This window comes from Stenella coeruleoalba (genome assembly GCF_951394435.1).
Source record: "Stenella coeruleoalba genome assembly, chromosome: 14".
Classification (NCBI taxonomy): domain Eukaryota; kingdom Metazoa; phylum Chordata; class Mammalia; order Artiodactyla; family Delphinidae; genus Stenella; species Stenella coeruleoalba.
The window spans coordinates 73,993,376-74,015,988 of NC_137160.1; the positions used below are offsets into that span (position 1 = coordinate 73,993,376).

General features: G+C 41.0%; 1 protein-coding gene across 2 annotated transcripts in view; it reads right to left on the reverse strand.

Annotated features, from left to right (window-relative positions):
- The window catches only part of NAA25 (N-alpha-acetyltransferase 25, NatB auxiliary subunit), a 73,639-nt gene extending 56,330 nt beyond the window's left edge, over window positions 1–17,309 (reverse strand). For both annotated transcript variants that reach the window (XM_079942591.1, XM_079942592.1), the window contains exons 1-4: window positions 17,247–17,309; window positions 5,948–6,033; window positions 5,007–5,145; window positions 1,723–1,841 (exon numbers count right to left, since the gene is read on the reverse strand). In XM_079942591.1, the coding sequence (XP_079798717.1) occupies window positions 1,723–1,841; window positions 5,007–5,145; window positions 5,948–6,033; window positions 17,247–17,304 (402 nt within the window). In that variant the 5' untranslated portion in view covers window positions 17,305–17,309. The remainder of the gene's footprint in view (window positions 1–1,722; window positions 1,842–5,006; window positions 5,146–5,947; window positions 6,034–17,246) is intronic.
- Window positions 17,310–22,613: the final 5,304 nt, after the last annotated feature.

Genomic DNA, 22,613 nt, shown 5'->3' on the forward strand with positions numbered 1-22,613 from the left:
TTAATATTGCTATTGCATGAACTTGTACTTTTTGTTATTTTATAAGTGTGTGTATAATATATATTTCAAAAATGTATTTCATGGGATCATAAAATTAACACATGCTTAAAAAAAAAAAAAAGAAAGAACAGAAATTAAGATGGAAAGTATCCACAGCCCTATATCCTGGCAACATTTCAGTACATATACTTAATAAGGAAGGGTGGAGGGGAAGGGAGTGAGAGAAGGCCATTTTACAACCTGCTCTTCTCACTTAACATATATTGGGAATATCTTTCTACGTCAACAAATAAAGACACACAGTACCATTTGGGGGGGGCGGGGTGTTGCATTATTTTCTACCACATAGGTGAACTATAATTTCTTTCACTATGTCTGTATTAATGTACATTTAATATACTTTACTTAAAACATATTCCTAGGGGCTTCCCTGGTGGCTCAGTGGTTAAGAATCCGCCTGCCAATGCAGGGGACATGGGTTCGAGCCCTGGTCCAGGAAGATCCCACATGCCACGGAGCAACTAAGCCTGTGCGCCACAACTACTGAAGCCTGCGTGCCTAGAGCCCATGCTCCACAACAAGAGAAGGCACCTCAGTGAGAAGCCCATGCACCGCAACGGAGACCCAACGCAGCTAAAAATAAATAAAATAAATTTTTAAAAAAAAACAAAAAAATATATTCCTAGAAGTAAAAATGATACTAAGGATTTATATGTATATATGGTTAGTGCTGCCAATTTAAGAAATATATACCCATTTTACAATAAAAGAAAAATTATAATCTGTGAATATTTTTCCTGAGAACATATCAATACTCCAATGATAAATAAAATAATGATAAAATTTCTTCAAAGAATTATATTTGGGCCAAAAAATCTCTTCCAATTTAAAAACTTACATAAGCAAATACAAAAACTGATTTGAAAGAGAAAGGGTTTATCTTAATATAGTATCTTCCACCCTCCCTGGTCTACCTATCTATTGTTATAGTTTGATATTTCAAGTAAACAAGACAAAATAAAAATCCAAGTAGGAAAGCTGCCTTCCAAACACATTATACCCACAAACAAAGCATTTCTTTAAAAATTCTAGCTTGACTTCATAACCCTTTATGAGCTTAAGAGTGCAAATTTCATTTCTCTGGGATGCCAGCTTTATGCACCTATTAGTCCAAATGTATCCAAATAAGGCTCCTTCACATGTGTACAAGGAACACCTAAAACGTGCTAACTGGCAGATAAGCTGCATCCAGAAAAAAAAAAAAAACAAGCATCCCAAGCAATAGGGATTTTCCCGCCATGGATTTAAAAATCTTAGCAGGCTATATAAACAGTTAAATTTAAAAAATAGATATAAACTTTTACAGTTAATCTTTCTATAGTCTGTTCATTTTCTGCTCTAGGATTTCTGCCCATTTTCTGAAAATATAACAGCAATCTGATGCAGTGAGACAATCTGAAGCCAACTTACCAGAACCAAACAAAACATACCATCAGGCCACAAAGGAACAATCACATTTCCCAAAGAAAACATTTAAAGAACTTGAATAATTGTTCATCTTTAAAACACACACAAAAAATAACTGGCTGATCTCCACACGCAAATACATAGATTCACTTCTACACATATATGCAAACACACACATGCAGACACACATACCACTGCAGTTAAACCACATTAATAGAAAATCCTGCAGCCCAGGAGGTTTGGGCATCAAGTTACCTGTTGCATTTTCTTGTATTCGCCCACTCTGGCATAGGCCATGAAGAGGTGAGAGTGATATTCCTCACTATTGGGAACTTTCTTCACAGCTGCCTCATAAAGTTTTGTGACTAACTCCGCTAAAACAAAGAGAAAGAGAATTTTCTTTAATTACTGAAGTATAACAAATCTTAACAGCATTTAATTTCTTTCCTATTTGGAGGAAATAGATGTCTCCTATCATTAAGGAAGAAGAAAGTATTTGCTTTGCCTCATCTGCTCATTACTCTTACCTTGCTTAGGTGTTTTCCGATGAAGCATGGAATAGGTCAGGCCTCCCCATGACGTTTACAATGTACAAGACCCTCCAGGATCTATCTAGCCTTTCTGTCTTCTTCCAAACTCTTCCCTCCTGCACTTTATGCTCTAGCTACATCAAACTACTTGTAGTTCCACTAGATTCCCTGTACTGTATCAGACCTGCATGACTTTAACACTGTTCCCTCTGCTTGGATTCCCTTTTCTTCTCTTTTCTACTGAGTGAACATCATCCAAGACCCAGTTCAAATGTAATCCTTCCCTGAACACGATCTCTGCTCCTCCATCCCAGTTTGTACACTGCTTCCTTCTGCCATCTTTAAATCTTTTAAATAACACTCTTATACAATTTATTAATATATAATGCAACATACTATCTATTGATCTATGTTTCCTCATAGACTATGAGTAACATGAAAGCAAAGAATACCTTTCATCTTTGACTCTGATACAATATCTGTCATAGAAAAACATTCAACCAATACTTGTAGGACAGATAATTTTTTTTTTGAAATGCTGGGAGAGAATCCATAACCCTAAATCAACATAATCCCTAAATAATCAGATATAATACCTCAACTCTTAAGTTTTATCTTTCATAAGAATGAAACACAAAATTGAACTATAAAATAACATTTTCTGCCTGCTAGGTTGGCAAAAAATTTATTTTATTTTTTTCAGTTTTACTGAGAAACAATTGACAAAAGCTGTATATTTTTAGGAGTACAACATGATGGCTTGATGGCAAAATTTTTTAAGTCTAAGAATACCAATGACGGGACTTCCCTGGCGGCGCAGTTGTTAAGACTCCAAGCTCCCAATGCAGGGGGCCCGGGTTCAATCCCCAGTCAGGGAACTAGATCGCACAGGCATGCTGCAACTAAGAGCTCACATACCACAACTAAGGATCCCACGTGCCGCAACTAAGGAGCCAGTGAGCTGCAACTATGGAGCCCGCCTGCTGCAACTAAGACCCAGAGCAAATAAATAAATATCACATTAATTAAAAAAAAAAGAATACCAATGACAAGCATGTGGAACTCTGATACACTGCTAGTGGGAAGGTAAATTTAGAAGATAAGTTGACACCATGTTTATCTTTAAGCTGAACCTACCCTGTGACCTAGCACCTCCACTCTAGATTCTAGTGTAGTCAACCAGTGAAGTATTCTGTGGCAGTAAACATGAATTAACTACAACCACTTGGATATTAGATGAAAAGTGCAAGTCACAGAAAACGTACAGCATGAATCTATTTATGTTAAGTCCAAAATAAGTGAAACTAATAATGTATTACTTAGAAAAACAAATGTGATAAAGATTTAAAGACAAGCAAGAGAATAAAAATATTCAAGATAGCAAATCCCTCTTAGGAAGTTAAAGGGGAAATGAGATTGATGAAGGACACACAGGAAGTCTTCTTAGTACAGACATACCTCATTTTATTGTACTTCCCTTTACTGTGCTTTGCAGATATTGTGTTTTACAGATTGAAGGTTTGTGGCTACCTAGCAACTAAGCAAGTCATTAGCACCATTTTTCCAACAGCATTTGCTCACTTTGTGTCTCTGTGTTACATTTTGGTAATTCTCAAGATATTTCAAACTTTTTCGTTATTATCGTATTTGTTATGGTGATCTATGACCAGTGATCTTTGAAGTTACTACTGTAATTGTTTGGGGGCACCACAAATCACAACCATATAAGACCCTGAACTTAATCAACAAATATGTGTGTGTTCTGTGCTCCACTATCTGGCCGTTCCCATCTATCTCCCTCTCCTCAGGCCTCCCTATTTTTTGAGACACAACACTGAAATTAGGCCAATTAATAACCCTACAATGGCCTCAAGTGAAAGGAAGAGTGCCACATGTCTGGCACTTTAAATCAAAAGCTAGAAATGATTAAGTGTAGTGAGGAAGGCATGTCGAAAGCCAAGACAGGTTGAAAGCTAGGCCTCTTGTGCCAATTATCCAAGTTGTAAATTCAAAGGAAAAGTTCTTGAAGGAAATTAAAAGTACTACTCCAGGGAATTCCCTAGAGGTCCAGTGGTTAGGACTCCGACCTTCCACTGCAGGGAACACAGGTTCAACATCTGTTCAGGGAACTAGATCTCACAAGCCGTGAGGCATGGCCAAAAAAAAAAGTACTCCTCCAGTGAACACATAAATGATAAAAAAGTGAAAACGCAGAAAGTTTTAGTGGTCTGGATAGAAGATCAAACTAGCCACAATATTCCCTTAAGCCAAAGCCTGACCCAGAGCAAGACCCTGACTCTCTTTAATTCTATGAAGGCTGAGAGAACCGGGAAACCAAAGAATTCATATGACTCACTTTACTGCAATATTTGCTTTAATGTGAAACCAAACCCACGATACCTCCAAGGTATGCCTGTACTGATAATGCTGTATTTCTTAAATTGGGTGGTAGGTTTATGAATGTTCATTTATTCCACATCAAATGTTCTAGTGCTACATAAAACATATTTTTCTATAATATGTATTACTAAAGATATGTATTTCATAATAAAATATTTAAGAAATCAACAATGAAAAACTTTATTTATAGATGAAACTAGGCAGACTACCTAGGATATGCTTAGAAATAATCTGGCAGGCAGAGAGGTATACATAAAATTGATCATGTCTCAATAACTGCTGAAGGTGAGAAATGGACACAAAGGGATTTATTATGCTATTCTCTGTTTCTATGTTTGAAGTTTTCCATATTAAAAAGTGGAAAAAAAAGCAACTCTTTCATTTAGCAAAAATGTCATAAATGAAATTCAAGTCCTCATTCCAATCCAAGGATCCTAATACATGTAAAATATCCACTCTGCCTACAGCCTTTGCAAGCCATGGTTAATGCATTTTTTACCTGTTGCTATCCATCAAATCATGAGTGATAAGTAAATCGGACAAACAGAGAACTCAGAAATACCCAAAAAATTAAGCAGTTTTAAAGACAATGAAAAGAAAGAAACATACGTCGATGCATCTCCCGGTAAAGAATGGTCAGTGCCTGCAGCGAGTTGTCGTCTGTGGGTTCAAGGGCTGCCACCTCCTGCGCCAAGGTGAAGGCTTCCTCTTGCTTTCCAGTTCTCTGTAAACCAATTGCTTTTAAAACCTGATAGAAAGAAAAGACAAATCAGTTTTAAAAGGACAGAAAAGGAAATATGAACCAAAGAAAGACAATTTGAAATCACAAAATAAGTTATAAGGTATGCCAACTATTTTACTAAAAATATCAGCAAATAAAGATTATTGCCAGGGCTTCCCTGGTGGCTCAGTGGTTAAGAGTCCGCCTGCCAATGCAGGGGACACAGGTTTGAGCGCTGGTCCGGGCGGACGCCACATGCCACGGAACAACTAAGCTCATGCACCACAACTACTAAGCCTGCGCTCTAGAGCCCGCGAGCCTAACTACTGAAGCCAGCGCCTAGAGCCCATGCTCCGCAACAAGAGACACCACCACAATGAGAAACCTGAGCACCACAACAAAGAGTGGCCCCCACTCGTCGCAACTAAAGAAAGCCCATGCAGCAACGAGGACCCAACACAACCAAAAATAAATTAAAAAAAATAAAGTTCCCTTAAAAAAAAAAAGATTATTTCCTATTTCAGTCATATTAAGAATGCACAAAACAAAAAGAATGCACAACATTGCTTAAAAGGACTTTGTGGGGTGGGGGGGGAAGGACTTTGTGAAAATAAAATAATTAAATTAGATAAGTCATGTCCAAAAAAACAAGCAGCTAGCTTTTAATTAAATACTCTTTATGGCATTTCATTTAAGTGATCAGGCAAATAAATGGGCTAAAAAATACTCTGAAAAACACAGTCACTAAAGAGATTAAACACCTCTTCCCTTTAAAGATTACAGTACATAACCCACCAAATGTAAGTAACTCAAGGGCAAATGAACTTACCTTAGCACAATGAAGATCCTTATGCTTTTTCAACAATTTATCTGCTTGCTGAATTGCCATTTTATTATTACCATTATCAAGATAATCTATGAAAACAGAAATTATGAGTTATTATATTCCTTCAAAAACAAATATGAAATATGCATAGGCTAGTATCAGCTGTTTCAGAAAGTATCCTAATTCGGTATTAAAAACATCTTGGAGCTGATTTTAACTCTAAATGGCTAGGATGGTCCAGAACACAATCTTAAATTTCTATAGTCATCTCTCATCCAAGAGCAATATAATCCAGTTATACTAATCCTTAATGAAGATTCAAGACCAAATATATTTAGATGATAGATGACACTAATATTTTTACCTATGGGAAACAAATGGGTTTACTAGCACAAAAATTAAAATATCTAAAAAAAAAACAACCTTTATTACATTCAAGCTTCAAATCTACCAAATGGACCACGTTCCCTCAGTAAAATGTTCAGTGAATCTTACTATGCCACAGAGTTAAGAATAATTCTTCGAAGAAAAAAATAAGAACCATGAGTGGGGGAGTAAATCCAGCAGTATCAGGAGTAGACAAGGATGTAGGGAAAGCAGCACTTTCATACACTCTGGTTGAAATAGAAACTAGCGCTGACTTTGAAGAAACATTGACTTCTAGGTTCCCTAAGCTATGCGTCCATTCCAAAATTCAAGGCATATGGAGACCTGCTATAAAATTGTGTTAAGGAAGAAAAGCAATCAATTATTATTCAAAAGTCTAACAAAAGCAAAGATTAATTTTCAGATGAGAGGATCTGAAAGAAAATGATTAGTGTTTTAGATGGGAAACAGTGGTAGCTGTCAATTCTATATATAGAAAGATGACTAAACACAGGCCAGTCCACAACCTACTACTACTACCAAGTCCCTCTTTGCTCATCAAGGTCCCAAATCAGCATAGGGACAGACAAAACATAAACAACTCAAATTAATCTGTGGACCAAATGCTGGTGAGGACATGGAGCAAAAGCAGCTCTCATTCACTGTTAGTGGGAATGCAAAATGGCACAGCCACCTTGGAAGACTGTTTGGCAGTTTCTTAAAAAATTAAACATACTCTAACCATATAATCCAGCTCCTTGTTATCTACCCAAATGAGCTGAAAACTTACTTTCACACAAAAATCTGCACGCAAATGTTTATAGCAGCTTTATACAAAATTGCCAAAACCTGGAAGGAACCAAGATGTTCTTCAACAGGCAAACGGATAAACAAACCGTGGTACAGCCATCCATACAATGATATATTATTCAGTGATAAAAAGAAATGAGCCCATGCGCCACAACTACTGAGCCTGTGCTCTAGAGCCTGTGAGCCACAACTACTGAGCCCACGTGCCACAACTACTGAATCCCACGGGCCTAGAGCCTGTGCTCCGCAACAAGAGAAGCCGTCACAATGAGAAGCCTGCACACCACAACAAAGAGTAGCCCCCACTCACCACAACTAGAGAAAGCCTGCATGCAGCAACAAAGACCCAACACAGCCAAAAATAAATAAATAAATTTATTTTTAAAAAAAAGAAAAGAAAAGAAATGAGCTAGCAAGCCACAAAAAAATATGGGGGACTCTTAAATACATATTGCTAAGTGAAAGAAGCCAACATGACAAAGCTACATACTATACGATTCCAAGTGTATGACATTCTGGAAAAAGCAAAATTATAGGCAGAGTAGAACAATCAGTGGTTGCCAGGAGCTGGGGGAGGAATGAATAGGTGGAGAACGGGATTTTTCAGGGCAGTGAAACTATTCTGTATGATACTGTAACGAAGGATACATGTCATCATACCTTTGCAAAATGCATAGAATGTGCAACACACAGAATGAGCCCTAATGTAAACTAGTAAACTATGGACTTTAGTTAGCAATAACATATCGTATTGGCTCAGCAACTGTAGCAAATGCACCACACTAATGCAAGTGTTAATAACATGGGAAACTGGGGGAGAAGAGAGGTGTGTCAGGGTGAATAGGAAGGAACTCTGTACTCTCCACTCCTTTCCTGTAAACTTAACCTAAAACTGCTCTAAAAAATAAAGTCAATTAATTAAAAATATATATCTAATAAAAGCAAAGATTCATTTCTAGAAAAGGAACGTGAGAGTGTTATAAATGGGAAATAGGGTGGTAGATGTAGATTTGAAATACAGAAAGATGACTGAACTCAGGCTAATTCACAATCTACTACTACTATTGGTCCCTCTTTGCTCATCAAGGTCCCAAGTCAGCAACAGGGACAGAGGAGGCACAGACAACTCAAGATCATCTATGGCCCTGGTGGCCCAGGGCCAAATAACAGAAATACACTATCATTTTACCTAACGGTTTCAAAGTATTCCTATGAATACTTTACCACAACCTTTAACAGACAGCTACATGAACACATGAGTTTCATCTCTTTAGTTCTTCTTCAATGCACCTAACGTTGATGAGCACCAATAACACTAGGTAAAAAGATTAAGAAGCCTTACTCTGGAGGGAATCACAATCTAGAAAAGATCAAAGACTTAACACTCAGGTAGAGAGATTAGAGAATCACAGAAATCACAATCTTGGCCTGAATACCCAAATATCTAATACCAGTTTTCTTAAGTCCTCATCTCAGCCGATAGGCCACCATTTGTCCTTACAGAATATCTGACAGAGACATTTCAGCTCAATAAATGATATCTTCTCTTCCTAATAACTTGGTGCTGATCTCATGCTGAGTGAGTTCTAAGTTACGTCTGACTCAGTCTTCTTGCAAGACTCCAGGTTCACAAAACATATCTTGAAGTCTTCTCAAAGAGCAGGTATCTTTGATGAAACCCCAGCTCTGAGGGTCTGCCCATAGATGGATCAGACCAGAGGTTAGGACTACAAGGATATTGAACTTTTCCCTCTGTTGTTGACAAGGCCCTGATATATAAATACACTGCACCCATGCCCTCTTCTGTGGGCATGGTTTCCACAGACTGCTGAAGGGGTAGAATTGGATGAGCATGTCTAGATCATGCAACTGAAGTCTAATGGAGTGGACATTTGACCCAAACTGGGTAAATCAAGTTTCTTCCTGGTAATTTGTAATTACAACACTGAAATCTGGAATCAGAAAGCTATGGACAGACTTCCCTGGTGGCACAGTGGATAAGGCTCCACGCTCCCAATGCTGGGGGCCCGGGTTCGATTCCTGGTCAGGGAACTAGATCCCACATGCATGCTGCAACTAAGAGTTCACATGCCACAACTAAGAAGCCCACATGCCACAACTAAGGAGCTGGCAAGCCGCAATTAAGGAGCCCACGTGCTACAACTAAGGAGCCCACCTGCCACAACTAAGACCCAATGCAACCCAATAAATAAATGAATATTAAAAAAAGAAAAGAAAAGAAAGCTATGGAGAACCCCATTTGGAAGGCAATAAATATTTCCAGTTTGAGATTACTAGTGGCAGCTCCAGAATCTCCATTTGGAAGGAGCCTTGGGAGATGCAAGTTAGTTAATGGAGAGTGAAAAAAAGGAGTTATCTCTTGACTCTTCATTCATATAACATTTATAAAAGAATAAAGAACGTCAATTATCTTTATCAAAAAATTGGGGGAGGGGCAGTGCTGATTAAGCTTGTAGGGGGAGGCTAATGACCTCTCCTTACTCTATTCTCAGCTTGGTGTGGCCACAAAGTCAACATGTTGGGCCCCAGGTAAACTGATGAGTAAGCAGAAAAAACCAGTTTGAAGAACCTAGCAGAGAAAAGAAGAGCCACAAACAGATAAGAGCATAGATGAGCATCTGAGAAAGAAGCTTCAGATCCTGACAGCTTTCCAGTTTCCATCAGGCTCTAGAACACTGCATTCCTGCCCTAAGCTCCCACAAGGGTTTATAAACAACCTCCCTCTACTTGAGCTTGTGTCAAAGGGTTTCTGTTCCTTGCACCCAGAAGAGTTTTAATTTTAACTAAGACACCCCACCACATTTAGACTGCTGTCAAGGTCCCCCTTCCTGGACACCTAGGTGATTGCTGATTAATTGGTTGCTGAGGCTTTTGGGAAAGTTTACTTCCATTTTACATTGCTGACTTTGTAATATAAATTATGTAGCCAGGGCTTCCCTGATGGCGCAGTGGTTAAGAATCTGCCTGCCCATGCAGGGGACACGGGTTCGAGCCCGGTCCGGGAAGATCCCACATGCCGTGGAGCAACTAAGCCCGTGCACCACAACTACTGAGACTGCGCTCTAGAGCCCACAAGCCACAACTTTTGAAGTCCGCACACCTAGAGCCCGTGCTCCGCAACAAGAGAAGCCACCGCAATGAGAAGCCCACACACCACAATGAAGAGTAGCCCCCACTCTCAGCAACTGGAGAAAACCCGAGTGCCGCAAAAGACCCAATGCAGCCAAAAAATTAAATAAATGAATAAGTAAATTTATTTTAAAAATAAATAAAATAAATTATGTAGCCCTTGGAGAAAACAGGCCCATAAAAATGATACCCTAAGTCTGTTTTTTAGCCTTTTTAAAACTTACTCAAGGGTAACTGTGGCTTGACCATGAGGACTGGTATTGTTCCCTTAATATGAGGAGTAAGCCAAGTCAGCCGTCCACAAATCAGGCATAGGAAATAATAAGATGATGATGTATCAGTTAAAGCAGTGTTTTTCAAAGCATGGTTATCATTCCAACTAAAATGGTTTTAAGTGGTCCTTGCAGGCAGCACTAGATAACACGGATAGTGAGAAAACTGACCTTTTGTAATATTTCCCTTATATTAAGGAGATAGTCTGTTTGGTATCAGCCTGTCATTTCTTTAACACTTGCTGATGCCTTTTTTTTTTAATGGAAAAGGAACAGGTCTCAGATTTAGAGTTTCTCAACTATCAGAAACTAGTTAAGACCTTAATAACATTGTTTTGTTTTCACTGTGTGTACTTAATTTTATGGTTTTGTTTTCTCAGGGCAAGTGACAGGTATTCCACTGATGGTAATGATACATATTATTTCTATTTTTAATTTTAAAAATTTATTTATTTTTGGCCACGCAGAATGTGGAATCTTAGTTCCCTGACCACGGACTGAACCCATGCCCCCTGCAATGGAAGCGAGAGTCCTAACCACTGGACAGCCAGGGAATCCCTCCCACTGTCTCTAAAACAAACTTCAAAATCCTTAAAATGGCTTACAAAGTTGACTCCCTCTACCTCTGTAGCCCCATCTCACCCTTCTCTACATTCCAACCACACAAGTCTTTTCTTAGGTCATCAAGTACATACTCTCTCTGTCTATCTTTCTTACACACTCTGTCCATCACTCCTTTCCATCTGATCACCTGACTAACCTTTGCTCTTTTTTCTTTTCCAAAGTAAAATGTCACTTCCACAGAGAACCTTTTCTTGAAATGTTCCCAACAGTCGAGATGCCATAGTGTGTGCTCTCACGGTAACCGGTACTTTTCCTTCAAAGTCCTTAACACAAATGTAATGATTATGTATACTATTGTTTAAAAAACCTCTTGAGACTACAAGCTCCCTGAAAGCAGAAATCATGTCTGTGCTGTCTGGTACTCTCTCATTCCCTGAATCTACATTGTGCCTAGCACATATTAGGCTCTCAATAAATAAGCTGAATGAAGAAAGGAATACATAAATGAACAAACTGTATAGGAAAAAAAATCTTCTAGAAATTGAGTAGTCTATCAGGGGAGTGAGAGATATATACATACAAAGTGACCACAACAGGATGTTCAAAGAACCAATTATTAGTGATGGCTTCCTGCTATTAAGTTAGATTTTTTAGTCTTTTCAATTAATTTCTTAGGGGACTCCCCTGGTGATGCAGTGGTTAAAAAAATCCGCCTGCCAATTCAGGGGACATGGGTTCAATACCTGGTCCAGGAAGATCCCACGTGCTGCGGAGCAACTAAGTCCATATGCCACAACTACTGAGCCTGCACTCTAGAGCCTGCGAGCCACAACTACTGAGCCAGAGTGCTGCAACTACTGAAGCTCGCATGCCTAGAGCCCGTGCTCCACAACAAGAGAAGCCACCGCAATAAGAAGCCCGCGCACCGCAACAAAGAGTAGCCCCCACCTGCCACAACTAGAGGAAGCCGGCGTGCAGCAACGAAGACCCAACACAGCCAAAAATAAATAAATTAATTAATTAAGAAAAAAAACCCAGACATTTAAGAGTGAAGACAGAGGGAACACAAATTTATTGGGTGTCTACTCAAAACCCAGCAAGGTACCGTTAGCAACTCCATATTACAGAAGAGGCTCAGGGAGGTAGGTTAATTGACAAAATCATAGCAGAGAGTGAAACCCAGCTCAGTCTGGCTCTGAAGGTCTGCACCCTCATTGCCTCAATTTCTCTAGACAGAACTCTTAGAGCAAGAAACTATATAAGTACAGATAGCTCATTGATCCTAAGGAGACAAAGAACAAATTTGAAATTTATTTTTCTTTTCTTTACTACCTTGCCACAATCCAATCACTTCAGTGAACACACAAAAAACATACCCCAAATGGCCAACTGGTTTCTCCTAATTCTCAAGAAGATACTAAGTGCAGTATTTTTAATTAAAGTATTAGTCAGATGCTCTGACAGAAGCAAGAGCATGAACAAAAGAATGAAAAGGAAGTATGCACCTTTAAAACCCGATTTACACCCACCATCAGGCGTGCACTGGGGTAGTTCCAGCACTGACTGCCTCAACACCACCAGGCTAAGCCTGCTGCATTTGGTCTTGGTAAATCATCCCAAACCAAATGTGTTCCCTGGCCATCTGCCCTGCTGAGAAGGCTGTGCGCCAGTCATCACTGTTTATTAGGGGAAAAGAACATGGACAAGAATATTCTGCCCTCAGGAAAATGTTTCAAACACTCGGTTTACATCTGAGCAATTTTTTAGTAAGAGCTGGACTTGGGTGCCAGAAAGGCAACGAGAAGCCCACGCACCGCAACAAAGAGTAGCCCCCCTCCCCACCCTCCCACCCCCCCGCCCCGGGCTCAGAGCAGCTAGAGAAAAGCCCGCGTGCAACAACGAAGACCCAACGCGGCCAAAAATAAATAAATAATTTTAAAAAATAATAAATAAATTTATATAAAAAAGAACGTTATCTGAATGAAACCATACAGTATCTGATCTTTAAAAAAATTAATGTCTTAAATAATAAAAATAATACATGTCATAGTAAAAACAAAAATCCAATAGTTCATACAGGTATAACATGAAAAGAATTATTAGTCTCTTAATCTTGCCCTATGCTCACACTACCCTCTACTCTATGCATTCTTCCAGGAATGTTCTGTGCATTAACATCTGTCTTTTTAAGTTTAAAATGTTTTTAGAATTTAAAAGTCTAAGAGCTTTTTAAACGGTCATAATTTCAGAACAGGAGAAAACAGGTTGTGCCAAGTGACTTTTCTACAGAAAGGCAAGATAATCTTCACTCACCAAGATGCCCTGCCCCGCCCAGGCAAAGGACAAGACTCACTGAGCTAACACGGCCCAACAGAAGGCTCAGAATACATACAACATCTGACCGAAGACCTGGGAAGTTTTAATAACAAACTATAACAGAATAATTACCTGGAGTCTGGCCACACATGGGAAGGGAAATGTCCTAACACACCAAGGCAGTGACTATCATTCAGGAAACACAGCTGGGAAATATGTTACACCTGATTCAGGCTAGAGCAAGACTGCAAGTCAGGAACCATCAAGGACCTACTGTAAAGCACAGCGAACTCTACTCAATATCCTGTGATAATTTATATGAAAAAAGAATCTAAAAAAGAGTGAGTATATGTATATGTGTAACTGAATCTCTTTGTTGTACACCTGAAACTAACACAACGTTGTAAATCAACGATGCTCCAATAAAATTTAAAAAACAAAATAAGTATTAAAAAAAAGACTGCAAGTCAGTAACACATATTAGAACAAAGGATCTTGTGCCATAAAAGTAAATGTGTGTGTGTGTGTATTCTAAAGACTATGGAACTTTGAAACCTCTATTTTTATTTTGCAATTCTTGCATCCTATAAAAAATTTTTAATAAATGAATTTTTTATACTTTTTTTATACAGAAATTCTTGTTTATCTATCTATCTATTTATTTATTTATGGCTGCGCTGGGGCTGTGCGCAGGCTTTCTCTAGTTGCGGTGAGTGGAGGCTACTCTTCGTTGCGGTGCGCGGGCTTCTCATTGAGGTGGCTTCTCTTGCTGCGGAGCACGGGCTCTAGGTGCGCGGGCTTTAGTAGTTGTGGCTCACAGGTTCAGCAGTTGTGGCTCGCAGGCTCTAGAGTGCAGGCTCAGTAGTTGTGGCGCACAGGCTTAGCTGCTCTGCAGCATGTGGGATCTTCCCAGACCAGAGATTGAACCCGTGTCCCCTGCATTGGCAGGCGGATTGTTAACCACTGTGCTACCAGGGAAGTCCCCTATAAAATTTATTAAGTGCCATACCTGACCATCTTCCAACTCTACCCATCCCCTAACCACTAAAAACATTTTAAAACAGTAATGGTAGAAGAAAGCACTAGGGCTCACCAAGTCACATCAGGATACAACATCTGTTCAGAACCACATAGCACAAGAGAATAATTTTAGCAAAAGGAGAAAGAATAATAAAGTAGGTGTTCTGGAAGGTCAAGGTGGTTTTCAAAAACCAAAAATGCACTACCCAAACTTACCAATTTATGAGTAAAGAGAAGCACTCTGAAGATGTTCAACTAATCAACTAGCTATTTCATACCTAGACACCAAAAATAGAATTTCAACCCACCATGATTTCACAATTAATGACCCTGTCCACTTCTATCCTCAACAGTATCAGCAAGAGCTGAGGTCATAGGCAAAGTTTCTAACAGCTGTAAAATCCTAAACCTTGGCAATATAAATAATGCTGCATAAAGATCGTGATGCTGTGGGATCTGAACTCAGTGAAAGGCTGAGCTCTCCAGTGGGAATGCCTGTGTTCAAATCCCAGCTCTACAGTTTACTAGCTGCAATTCTGAGCAAGTTAATGTCTGGCATTCAGTTTACTACTATGCTCACAATAATCTTACCTACCTAATAGGACAGTTAGCACACAAATAAGCACTCAGTCAACACTGAGTGTTGTTGAACTTTTGGCTGGTGGGCAAGCACCACCATGCATAAGCATGTTCATCTGTCAGCTAATGAAGGTCCAAATTCAAGAACGACAGTGGTTTAGAGATACTAATATATTTAAACACAAAAGCAGAGGCTGTCCCAAAGTCTAGAGGTCAAAAGTCAAAAGTGCTGAAGTCAAGGTCAGTCTTTCTTTTCCTATTTCTGTCAGTTTATATTAATTGCCTTGGAATTCCTAAAGAAAGTATTTTCTTATCTTCTTCCCATGTAACTATAACAAAAGCTACATAATTCTGGCTTCAGTTTTGAGAATATGACCTATCACATCTGTTTAACATATCCTGATGTTTACCAGCATGAAACGGACTAGAGGTTTTCCTTACTGGATAGTTTCAAAACATTATTATTTCTAAGTGACTTATGGGACCCCAAAGGCATTTTCTTTGATCCTCAAGAATAATTTTAGAAATCCAATTATTCCTAAAAGTTAAAAAAGAAAAAAATCTGCAGGCAGCTGCTGCAGAGAGCTGTAACCAGCCACCAATTGTGAACCTTGGATTCAGTTCCTACCCTCAAGCACCCTAACATATGTCATCTCTGCCCTTTAAAATGTATACTGGAGGGCATGAGAATATGTAGCCCTGGGAAAATGGAAATCCACCACTCTCCACCTACGTGACCTTTGGCAAGTCAGTGTCTCCAGCTCAAGTGAGGTGATTTCTAGCACAGTGGTTAAAAGAGTAAGCCTGGGACATTCCACAGGGGTTAATATCCTAGCTTCATGTTAGCTGAGTGACCTTAGACAAATTACACATCAGTAAAGCCCCAGTTTTCTCATCTGTGGAAAGAAAAGGGGGAGAGAGAGGGAAGTGGGACTGGGGGAAAGTAGCCACCTCCGAAGAATGTGTGAAGATTAAATACTTAAGACGAAGGACAGTGACTGACATAATTAGCAGTCTATACATACACATTAGCTATTATTATTATTTCTCACCTCACAAGGTTGTTGTTGAAATGAGATGCAAGAGCAAAGCATCATACAAATTACAAACGCACTACCAATTGTACCAGAAACATAGTTATTACCCCCTTCCAAAAAAGTTAAATGATCTCAGCTATTGCAAAGAAGCCTCCATTTAGTAACATCCACGTTACAAGAGGTCTAATTCTGCAAAAACCACTGAACTTGAAGCCTTCCTCACCATGAACTGAGCTAGACCAAGACCACACAGCCATCTAAGAGGAAAGGAAATACAAAAGGGACCACTATCAAATTATTGAACAACTTGGTTACTGAAGAGGTATTTCTCCCTGACTCAAATGTGTGATTTTTCACAACCGGGATAGCAAAATGCCATCAAGGTCTTAAAGCCTGAGGGTTGAGGTCAACGTTATGGAAGGGGATCCACTTAGCACGCGGAAGGCAAGCTGCAGAGAAAAACCAGAGAAGCTTCAAAAAAGAAAAGCCCTGCATGCCCCTCGACACGAGCTATTACAGTCGCTTCACCGCTATTTTGGGCCCAAGCCAACCTCCCCCCCCCCCCCCCGCCTCGCCCCACCCCGCCCCCGCCTCCCACGTGTGTCCAGAGCAGCTGTTCCTCCGCCAAAGAGCTCTGGATTGGGATCCTCAAATCCAGGCCTGCTCCAGACTCGATCTGGGTGACCTTGCGTCAGCCCCTTCCCCTCCCGGGACCTCTGTTTCTCCATGTGCACCGAGTACAGTTAGTCAGACAACACTTTAGGCCCCGTTCCCATAGGTAAAAAGTCTTGAGCGAGGAATTTTCCCTCAAGTAGGGTGTCCCACCCTCACGCCGGAGCCAGCTTCCACCTGCGGGCAGACCTCGGGTCTCCCTTGGCGTGGCCCCGACAACGTAGCCTGCGTGTAGCGCAGGTCTCTACGAGAGGAAGTGTCTCACAGGGCTCGCCTGTCAGGCCAGCTCTGCCGACCTGCCGCTGCCCTGACCGCGCCGCTGCCACCTCAGGGCTCAAGAAAGCCAGGCCGGCGCTTACGCGAGGCCCGTGGCTGCGGCCTAGAGGCCCGCGCGGCCCGCCCCCTGTGCCCGCCAGCCCTGCTCCCGGCCCCTCAGCGCCCCTCCCGGGCCTTTGCCCCGGGCTCCGCAGCCCTCGGCGCCTCTGGCTGGCAACCAGACTGGCCCCAGGTACTCACCGTAAATGGGCCGGAGGCGCCTGTCGTTAGGGTCCTGCACATGGCCCCGCGTCGCCATGATGACAAGCGCAGAACCGCAGTGCGCACGCGCGGGGCAGGCCCCCGGGAAGGGGCTGTTAAAGGGCCAGCGCCGATCTCTCTCTGTCGCAATGGTCGCGGGGTTGTGACAGAACGCGCCGGCGCGGAAAGGGACGACACCCACACCGCAAACCCCCCGCCCCCACTCCCAGTTGTCACTTAAATGGATCCTTTTCCTCCCCTTTGCTGGTAGAATCAACCTAGCTGGTAGAAGCGGCCGTTGCTATTAAAATCCCTTCCGAGTCACATACTGGAGAGTGCGGAAAGGAGGGGAGAAAGTCTTGGTCAAAGTTAGGGCTCTGCTGCTCCTGCTTATCCTGTTTCTCCTCTGTGCTGTAGGACCAGTTAGACTTGTCTTTGTTTAATTGTTGAGGACCCGGGAACTCCTCTGGGAAGGTGACCCAGGGGACAGCAGGGGACAGAGGTGCTGATCAACAGTAGAAATCTGCCAGAAAAGTTCAAGATCCCTTCACCCCTATCCCGGTGCTCAGCCAACTAAGAAGAACCTTAGATCTATAGTAATCCAGTCAATTTATTTATCAATTATATCTCAGTAAAACTGGAGGGGAAAAGTAATTCAGTCAGTATATGCCTAGACACTGTGCTGCAAGCTCCAAATGTATTATCTCATTAATATTCGTAACAACCCTAGTATCCCCCTAGGAGGTAGATTTTTTTAATTTAATTTAATTTATTTATTTTTGGTTGAGTTGGGTCTTCGTTGCTGCGCGCGGGCTTTCTCTAGTTGCGGCGAGTGGGGGCTGCTCTTCCTTATGGTGTGCGGGCTTCTCGTTGCGGTGGCTTCTCTTGTGGTGGAGCACAGGCTCTAGGCGCACGCGCTTCAGCAGTTGTGGCTTGTGGGCTCAGTAGTTGCCACGCGAGGGCTCTAGAGCGCAGGCTCAGTAGTTGTGGCGCACGGGCTTAGCTGCTCCGAGGCATGTGGGTTCTTCCCAGCCAGGGCTCGAGCCCGTGTCCCCTGCATTGGCAGGCGGATTCTTAACCACCGTGCCACCAGGGGAGCCCTATTTATTTATTTATTTATTTATTTATTTATTTTAGTATTTAATTTATTTGGCTGCACAGGGTCTTAGTTGCAGCACACGGAATCTTTAGTTGCAGCATGCGGGATCTTTAGTTGCAGCATGCGGGATCTAGTTCCTTGACCAGGGATGAAACCCGGCCCCCCCCCCTGCATTAGGAGCTCGGAGTCTTAACCGCTAGACCACCAGGGAAGTCCGGGGAGGCAATTTTATATAGATAGTGTGGTCAAGGATAGCCTAGCTGAAAAAGTGACAATTGTCAAAGACTTAAAGAAAGTGGGAGAGGGAGGGAGCCAGGCAGGTGTGCCAGGCTCTGTGGGGTCATGACCTAAGGCCACACTAGTAACTGTGATTCAAACCTAGGTCCTTCTAGGGGCTTCCCTGATGGCGCAGTGGTTTAGAATCCAGCGCAGGAGACACGGCTTCGAGCCCTGGTCCGGGAAGATCCCACATGCCGCGGAGCAACTAAGCCCGTGCGCCACAACTATTGAGCCTGCACTCTAGAGCTTGCGAGCCACAACTACTGAGCCCGTGTGCCACAACTACTGAAGCCCACGCGCCTAGAGCCCGTGCTCCGCAGCAAGAGAAGCCACCGCAATGAGAAGTCTGCGCACCACAACGAAGAGTGGCCCCCGCTCGCCGAAACTAGAGAAAGCCCACGCGCAGCAACGAAGACCCAACACAGCCATAGATAAATAAATAAATAAACAAACCTAGGTCCTTCTAGTACAGAACCAGAGTTAACCCCTCCACTATGCTGTCTCAAACCCAGTAAATATCCCCAGTGTCAGCCTTGACCAGCTGGGGTTGACCCCTTCTATTGGTGTTCCATCCCTCTTCCTTTCTGTATCTTTTAGGGTGTAAGAAAATGATTCTCCAACTTTAGTGAACACCTTGGGAAACTTGATAAACATGAGTTTCCTGGGTTCTACCCCCAGAGGTTCTAATTCGATCCGAGGACCCCTCTTTGAAAAGTAACTAACTAATGGATCTAAATGAAATGATTTTAGAATGCACCAGAAGAGCAAGTTAGAAATTGCTATTCAAATTTTAAATATACATCCCCAGGGGGGAAAAAAAAACTGTAATGTTAATAGTAGCAATAATGATAGTGTGTGTTTATTGAGCTCTTATTATGTGCTGGAAACTGTACTAAGCTCTTTTACATACATCATCTTATTTTATTCTCACAAACTGGTGGAATAGGTACTATTGTGATCCTCATTTTAGAATGAGAATTTTGAAGCATAGACATATTAGGTCATTTGCCCAAGATCACACAGTATTCTCTGGTGAAATTTGTGGTGGTCTCACTCCAAAATCCACACTCTTAGCAGTTAACACCAAAAGTATTACAGTGGTTACCTCTTAGGAGAGCAGATGTTTTCTCCTCTTACTTCATGCATAGCTGCACTGTTTGATTTGTTTATAATGAGCGTTATTACATTTTTAATTTCTAAAAGGTCTTTAAATTTCTGTTTACAAAAATCACACACACAAAAAAAGGTAAACAATGTCAAGCCTTTTGAGCCAAAATAAAATCCTTTTATTCCAAGGAGATAATCAGCAGACCACAGAAAAATATAAAATAGAGATTGTTTCCTGACAATCCTAAGGTCCTAACTATCCATCAAGAGGGACTGATGAAATAAATTATGATACACCATGAAATGGAAAAAGGCAGCCATTAAAATTAATGAAGTAGGGCTTCATTTATAGATATGGAAAGATGCCCATGACATGTTGAGTTTATAAAGCAGGTTGTAGAAGAGTATGGATGGCATGAAAAAAAATTATGTGGACAGATAGCTATCTAGCTAACATAGACTAGATTTCCATGGTGGTCCAGTGGTTAAGAATCTGCCTGCCAATACAGGGGACACGGGTTTGAGCCCTGGTCTGGGACGATCCCGCATGCCACGGAGCAACTAAGCCCGTGTGCCACAGCTACTGAGCCTGTGCTCTAGAGCCCACGAGCCACAACTACTGAGCCCACATGCTGCAACTACTGAAGCCTGCGTGCCTAGAGCCCACGCTCTGCAGCAAAAGAAGCCACCACAAGGAGAAGCCTGCACACCTCAACGAAGAGCAGCCCCCGCTCGCCACAACTGGAGAAAGCCTGCGCCCAGCGATGAAAACCCAGCACAGCCAAAAATAAATAAGTAAATAAATAAATAAAAATTTTAAAAAATAAAATATTTATTTAAAAAAAGACAGATGTCATATGTATCTAGAGAGAGATCTAAAAGGACATTTACAAATGTCAAGCTTCCTCCTCTCTTAATAATGGAATTTAGGGGCCTATTAACTTAATTTTTAAAAACTTTTCCTTACTGTTTGAATTGTTTATAATTTTTTTTAATTTTAGTAGCAATGAGCACACCTAACATCAAGATTTTGGTTTCTAATACCACTCTCCAATGAAAGAAAACAGGGCTTCTTGGGGAAATGACTGATTCAAAGGCCGGGGCAGGAATATACCAGATAAGCTTGAAGCATTGACAGAAAGAAGGGAAGTGCTCAAAATATAAAAGGATGGAGGGATACAGGAGTCAACCTGAAAGTACTCCCAAGAGCCAAAACTAGAACTATTTGAACAAGAAAATAAATAACACAGTATTGGATTATAACCTAAAGTATAAAATATGTAAACATACTAAGCCCATGCTGATATAAATGTTATCAAATAAATAAATGGAGGAGAAGAGATTCATTGTCCTTATAGAATTCCAAGCAATGTGTGTAGATACTCCTTGCTCCAGAAAGTGAAGCTTAACTTTTCCCTTCCCTCCTGAGTGTGGGCTCTAATTATTGACCAGTTTCCAAAGAGTTGATATAGAAAAGGAAAAGTAATAACTTCACAGCTAAGAAACCTGATAAGCACTACCTTAACTAAGGGATCAAAGTTAAAATTACCAGTGAAAATTCATGTTGATATCATGTACCCCAATTTGGGGTGATGATAAGGGAACTTCACTTTTGTAGTATTTTTTCTGGAAAACCCATAAACCCAGACTAGTCATAAGGAAAACATCAAAAAAATCAAATTGAGTGACATTCTGACAAGTACCCTTCAAGACTGTCAAGGTCATGAAAAATAAACAATGAGAAACTGTTACAGACCAGGGATGTCTAAGGAGACATGACAACTAAATGTAATGTGATATCTTGGTTGGTATCCTGGGACAGAAAAAAGGGCATCAGTGGAAAAACAGTTGAAATTCAAATAAAGTCTAGAGTTTAGTTAATAATATTGTGCTAATGTTGGTTTCTTACTTTGATAACTGTACCATGGTAATATAAGATGTTAACGTTAAGGGAAACTGGTTGAGGAGTATATGAAAACTTTCTCTACCCTCTTTTCAACTTTTCTGTAAGACTAAAATTATTCCAAAATAAAAGATTTTTAAATGCATTTTTTAATAATGGGGCGGGGGGCTTTTTTTTTTTTTAAACCAGATGCACCGGAAATTCTCATCCCAATTCTGTCCTGAGGCTAGCTGAAAGAGAAAATCCTGGAAGCAAAGTGCACAGAGAAATTCTCATCGAGAATGGGGATGGTTGGGGGGTGGGGGTGGGGGTCCCTCCAATGAATCTATAATCTGTGATCATCATGGAAAATCCTTCCTAAGGCTGAGGAGGTTTTAAAATACCCCAGATAGAGAGCTTGGCATTGGGGGAAGTTCCTTCCCAGATCAGTGGTTCTCAAGGCACGGTCCCTGATCAGCAACATCAGCATCACCTGGGGACTTGGTAGAACCACAGATTATTAGGCTCTACCCCAGACCTACTGAATCAAACACTCTGGGAGTGGGGCCCAGCAATCTGTGTCTTTACAAATCCTCTTGTGATCTGAATTCAGACAAAAGTTTCATTCTTCTGCTTTAGGTCAGAAGTGGGCAAATTATGACCCACAGGCCAAATCTAGCTTACTACTGTTTTTGTACAGCCCGTGAGCCAAGAATGATTTTTACATTATTAAATGGTTGGGGAAAAATAATCAAAAGAAGAATAATATTTCACAGCACGTGAAAGTTACATAAAGTTCAGAGGTCAGTGTCCATAAGTAAAACTTTATAGAACACAACTATGCCCATTCATTTATGCATTGTGTGTGTTTGCTTTGGTGCTGCAGCTGCAGAACTGAGTAGTTGCAACAGAGACCATATTGCCCAGAAGGTTAAAATATTTACTACCTGACCCTTTACAGAAAAATTTTGCCAACCCCTGCTCTAGAATAATGGAAGCC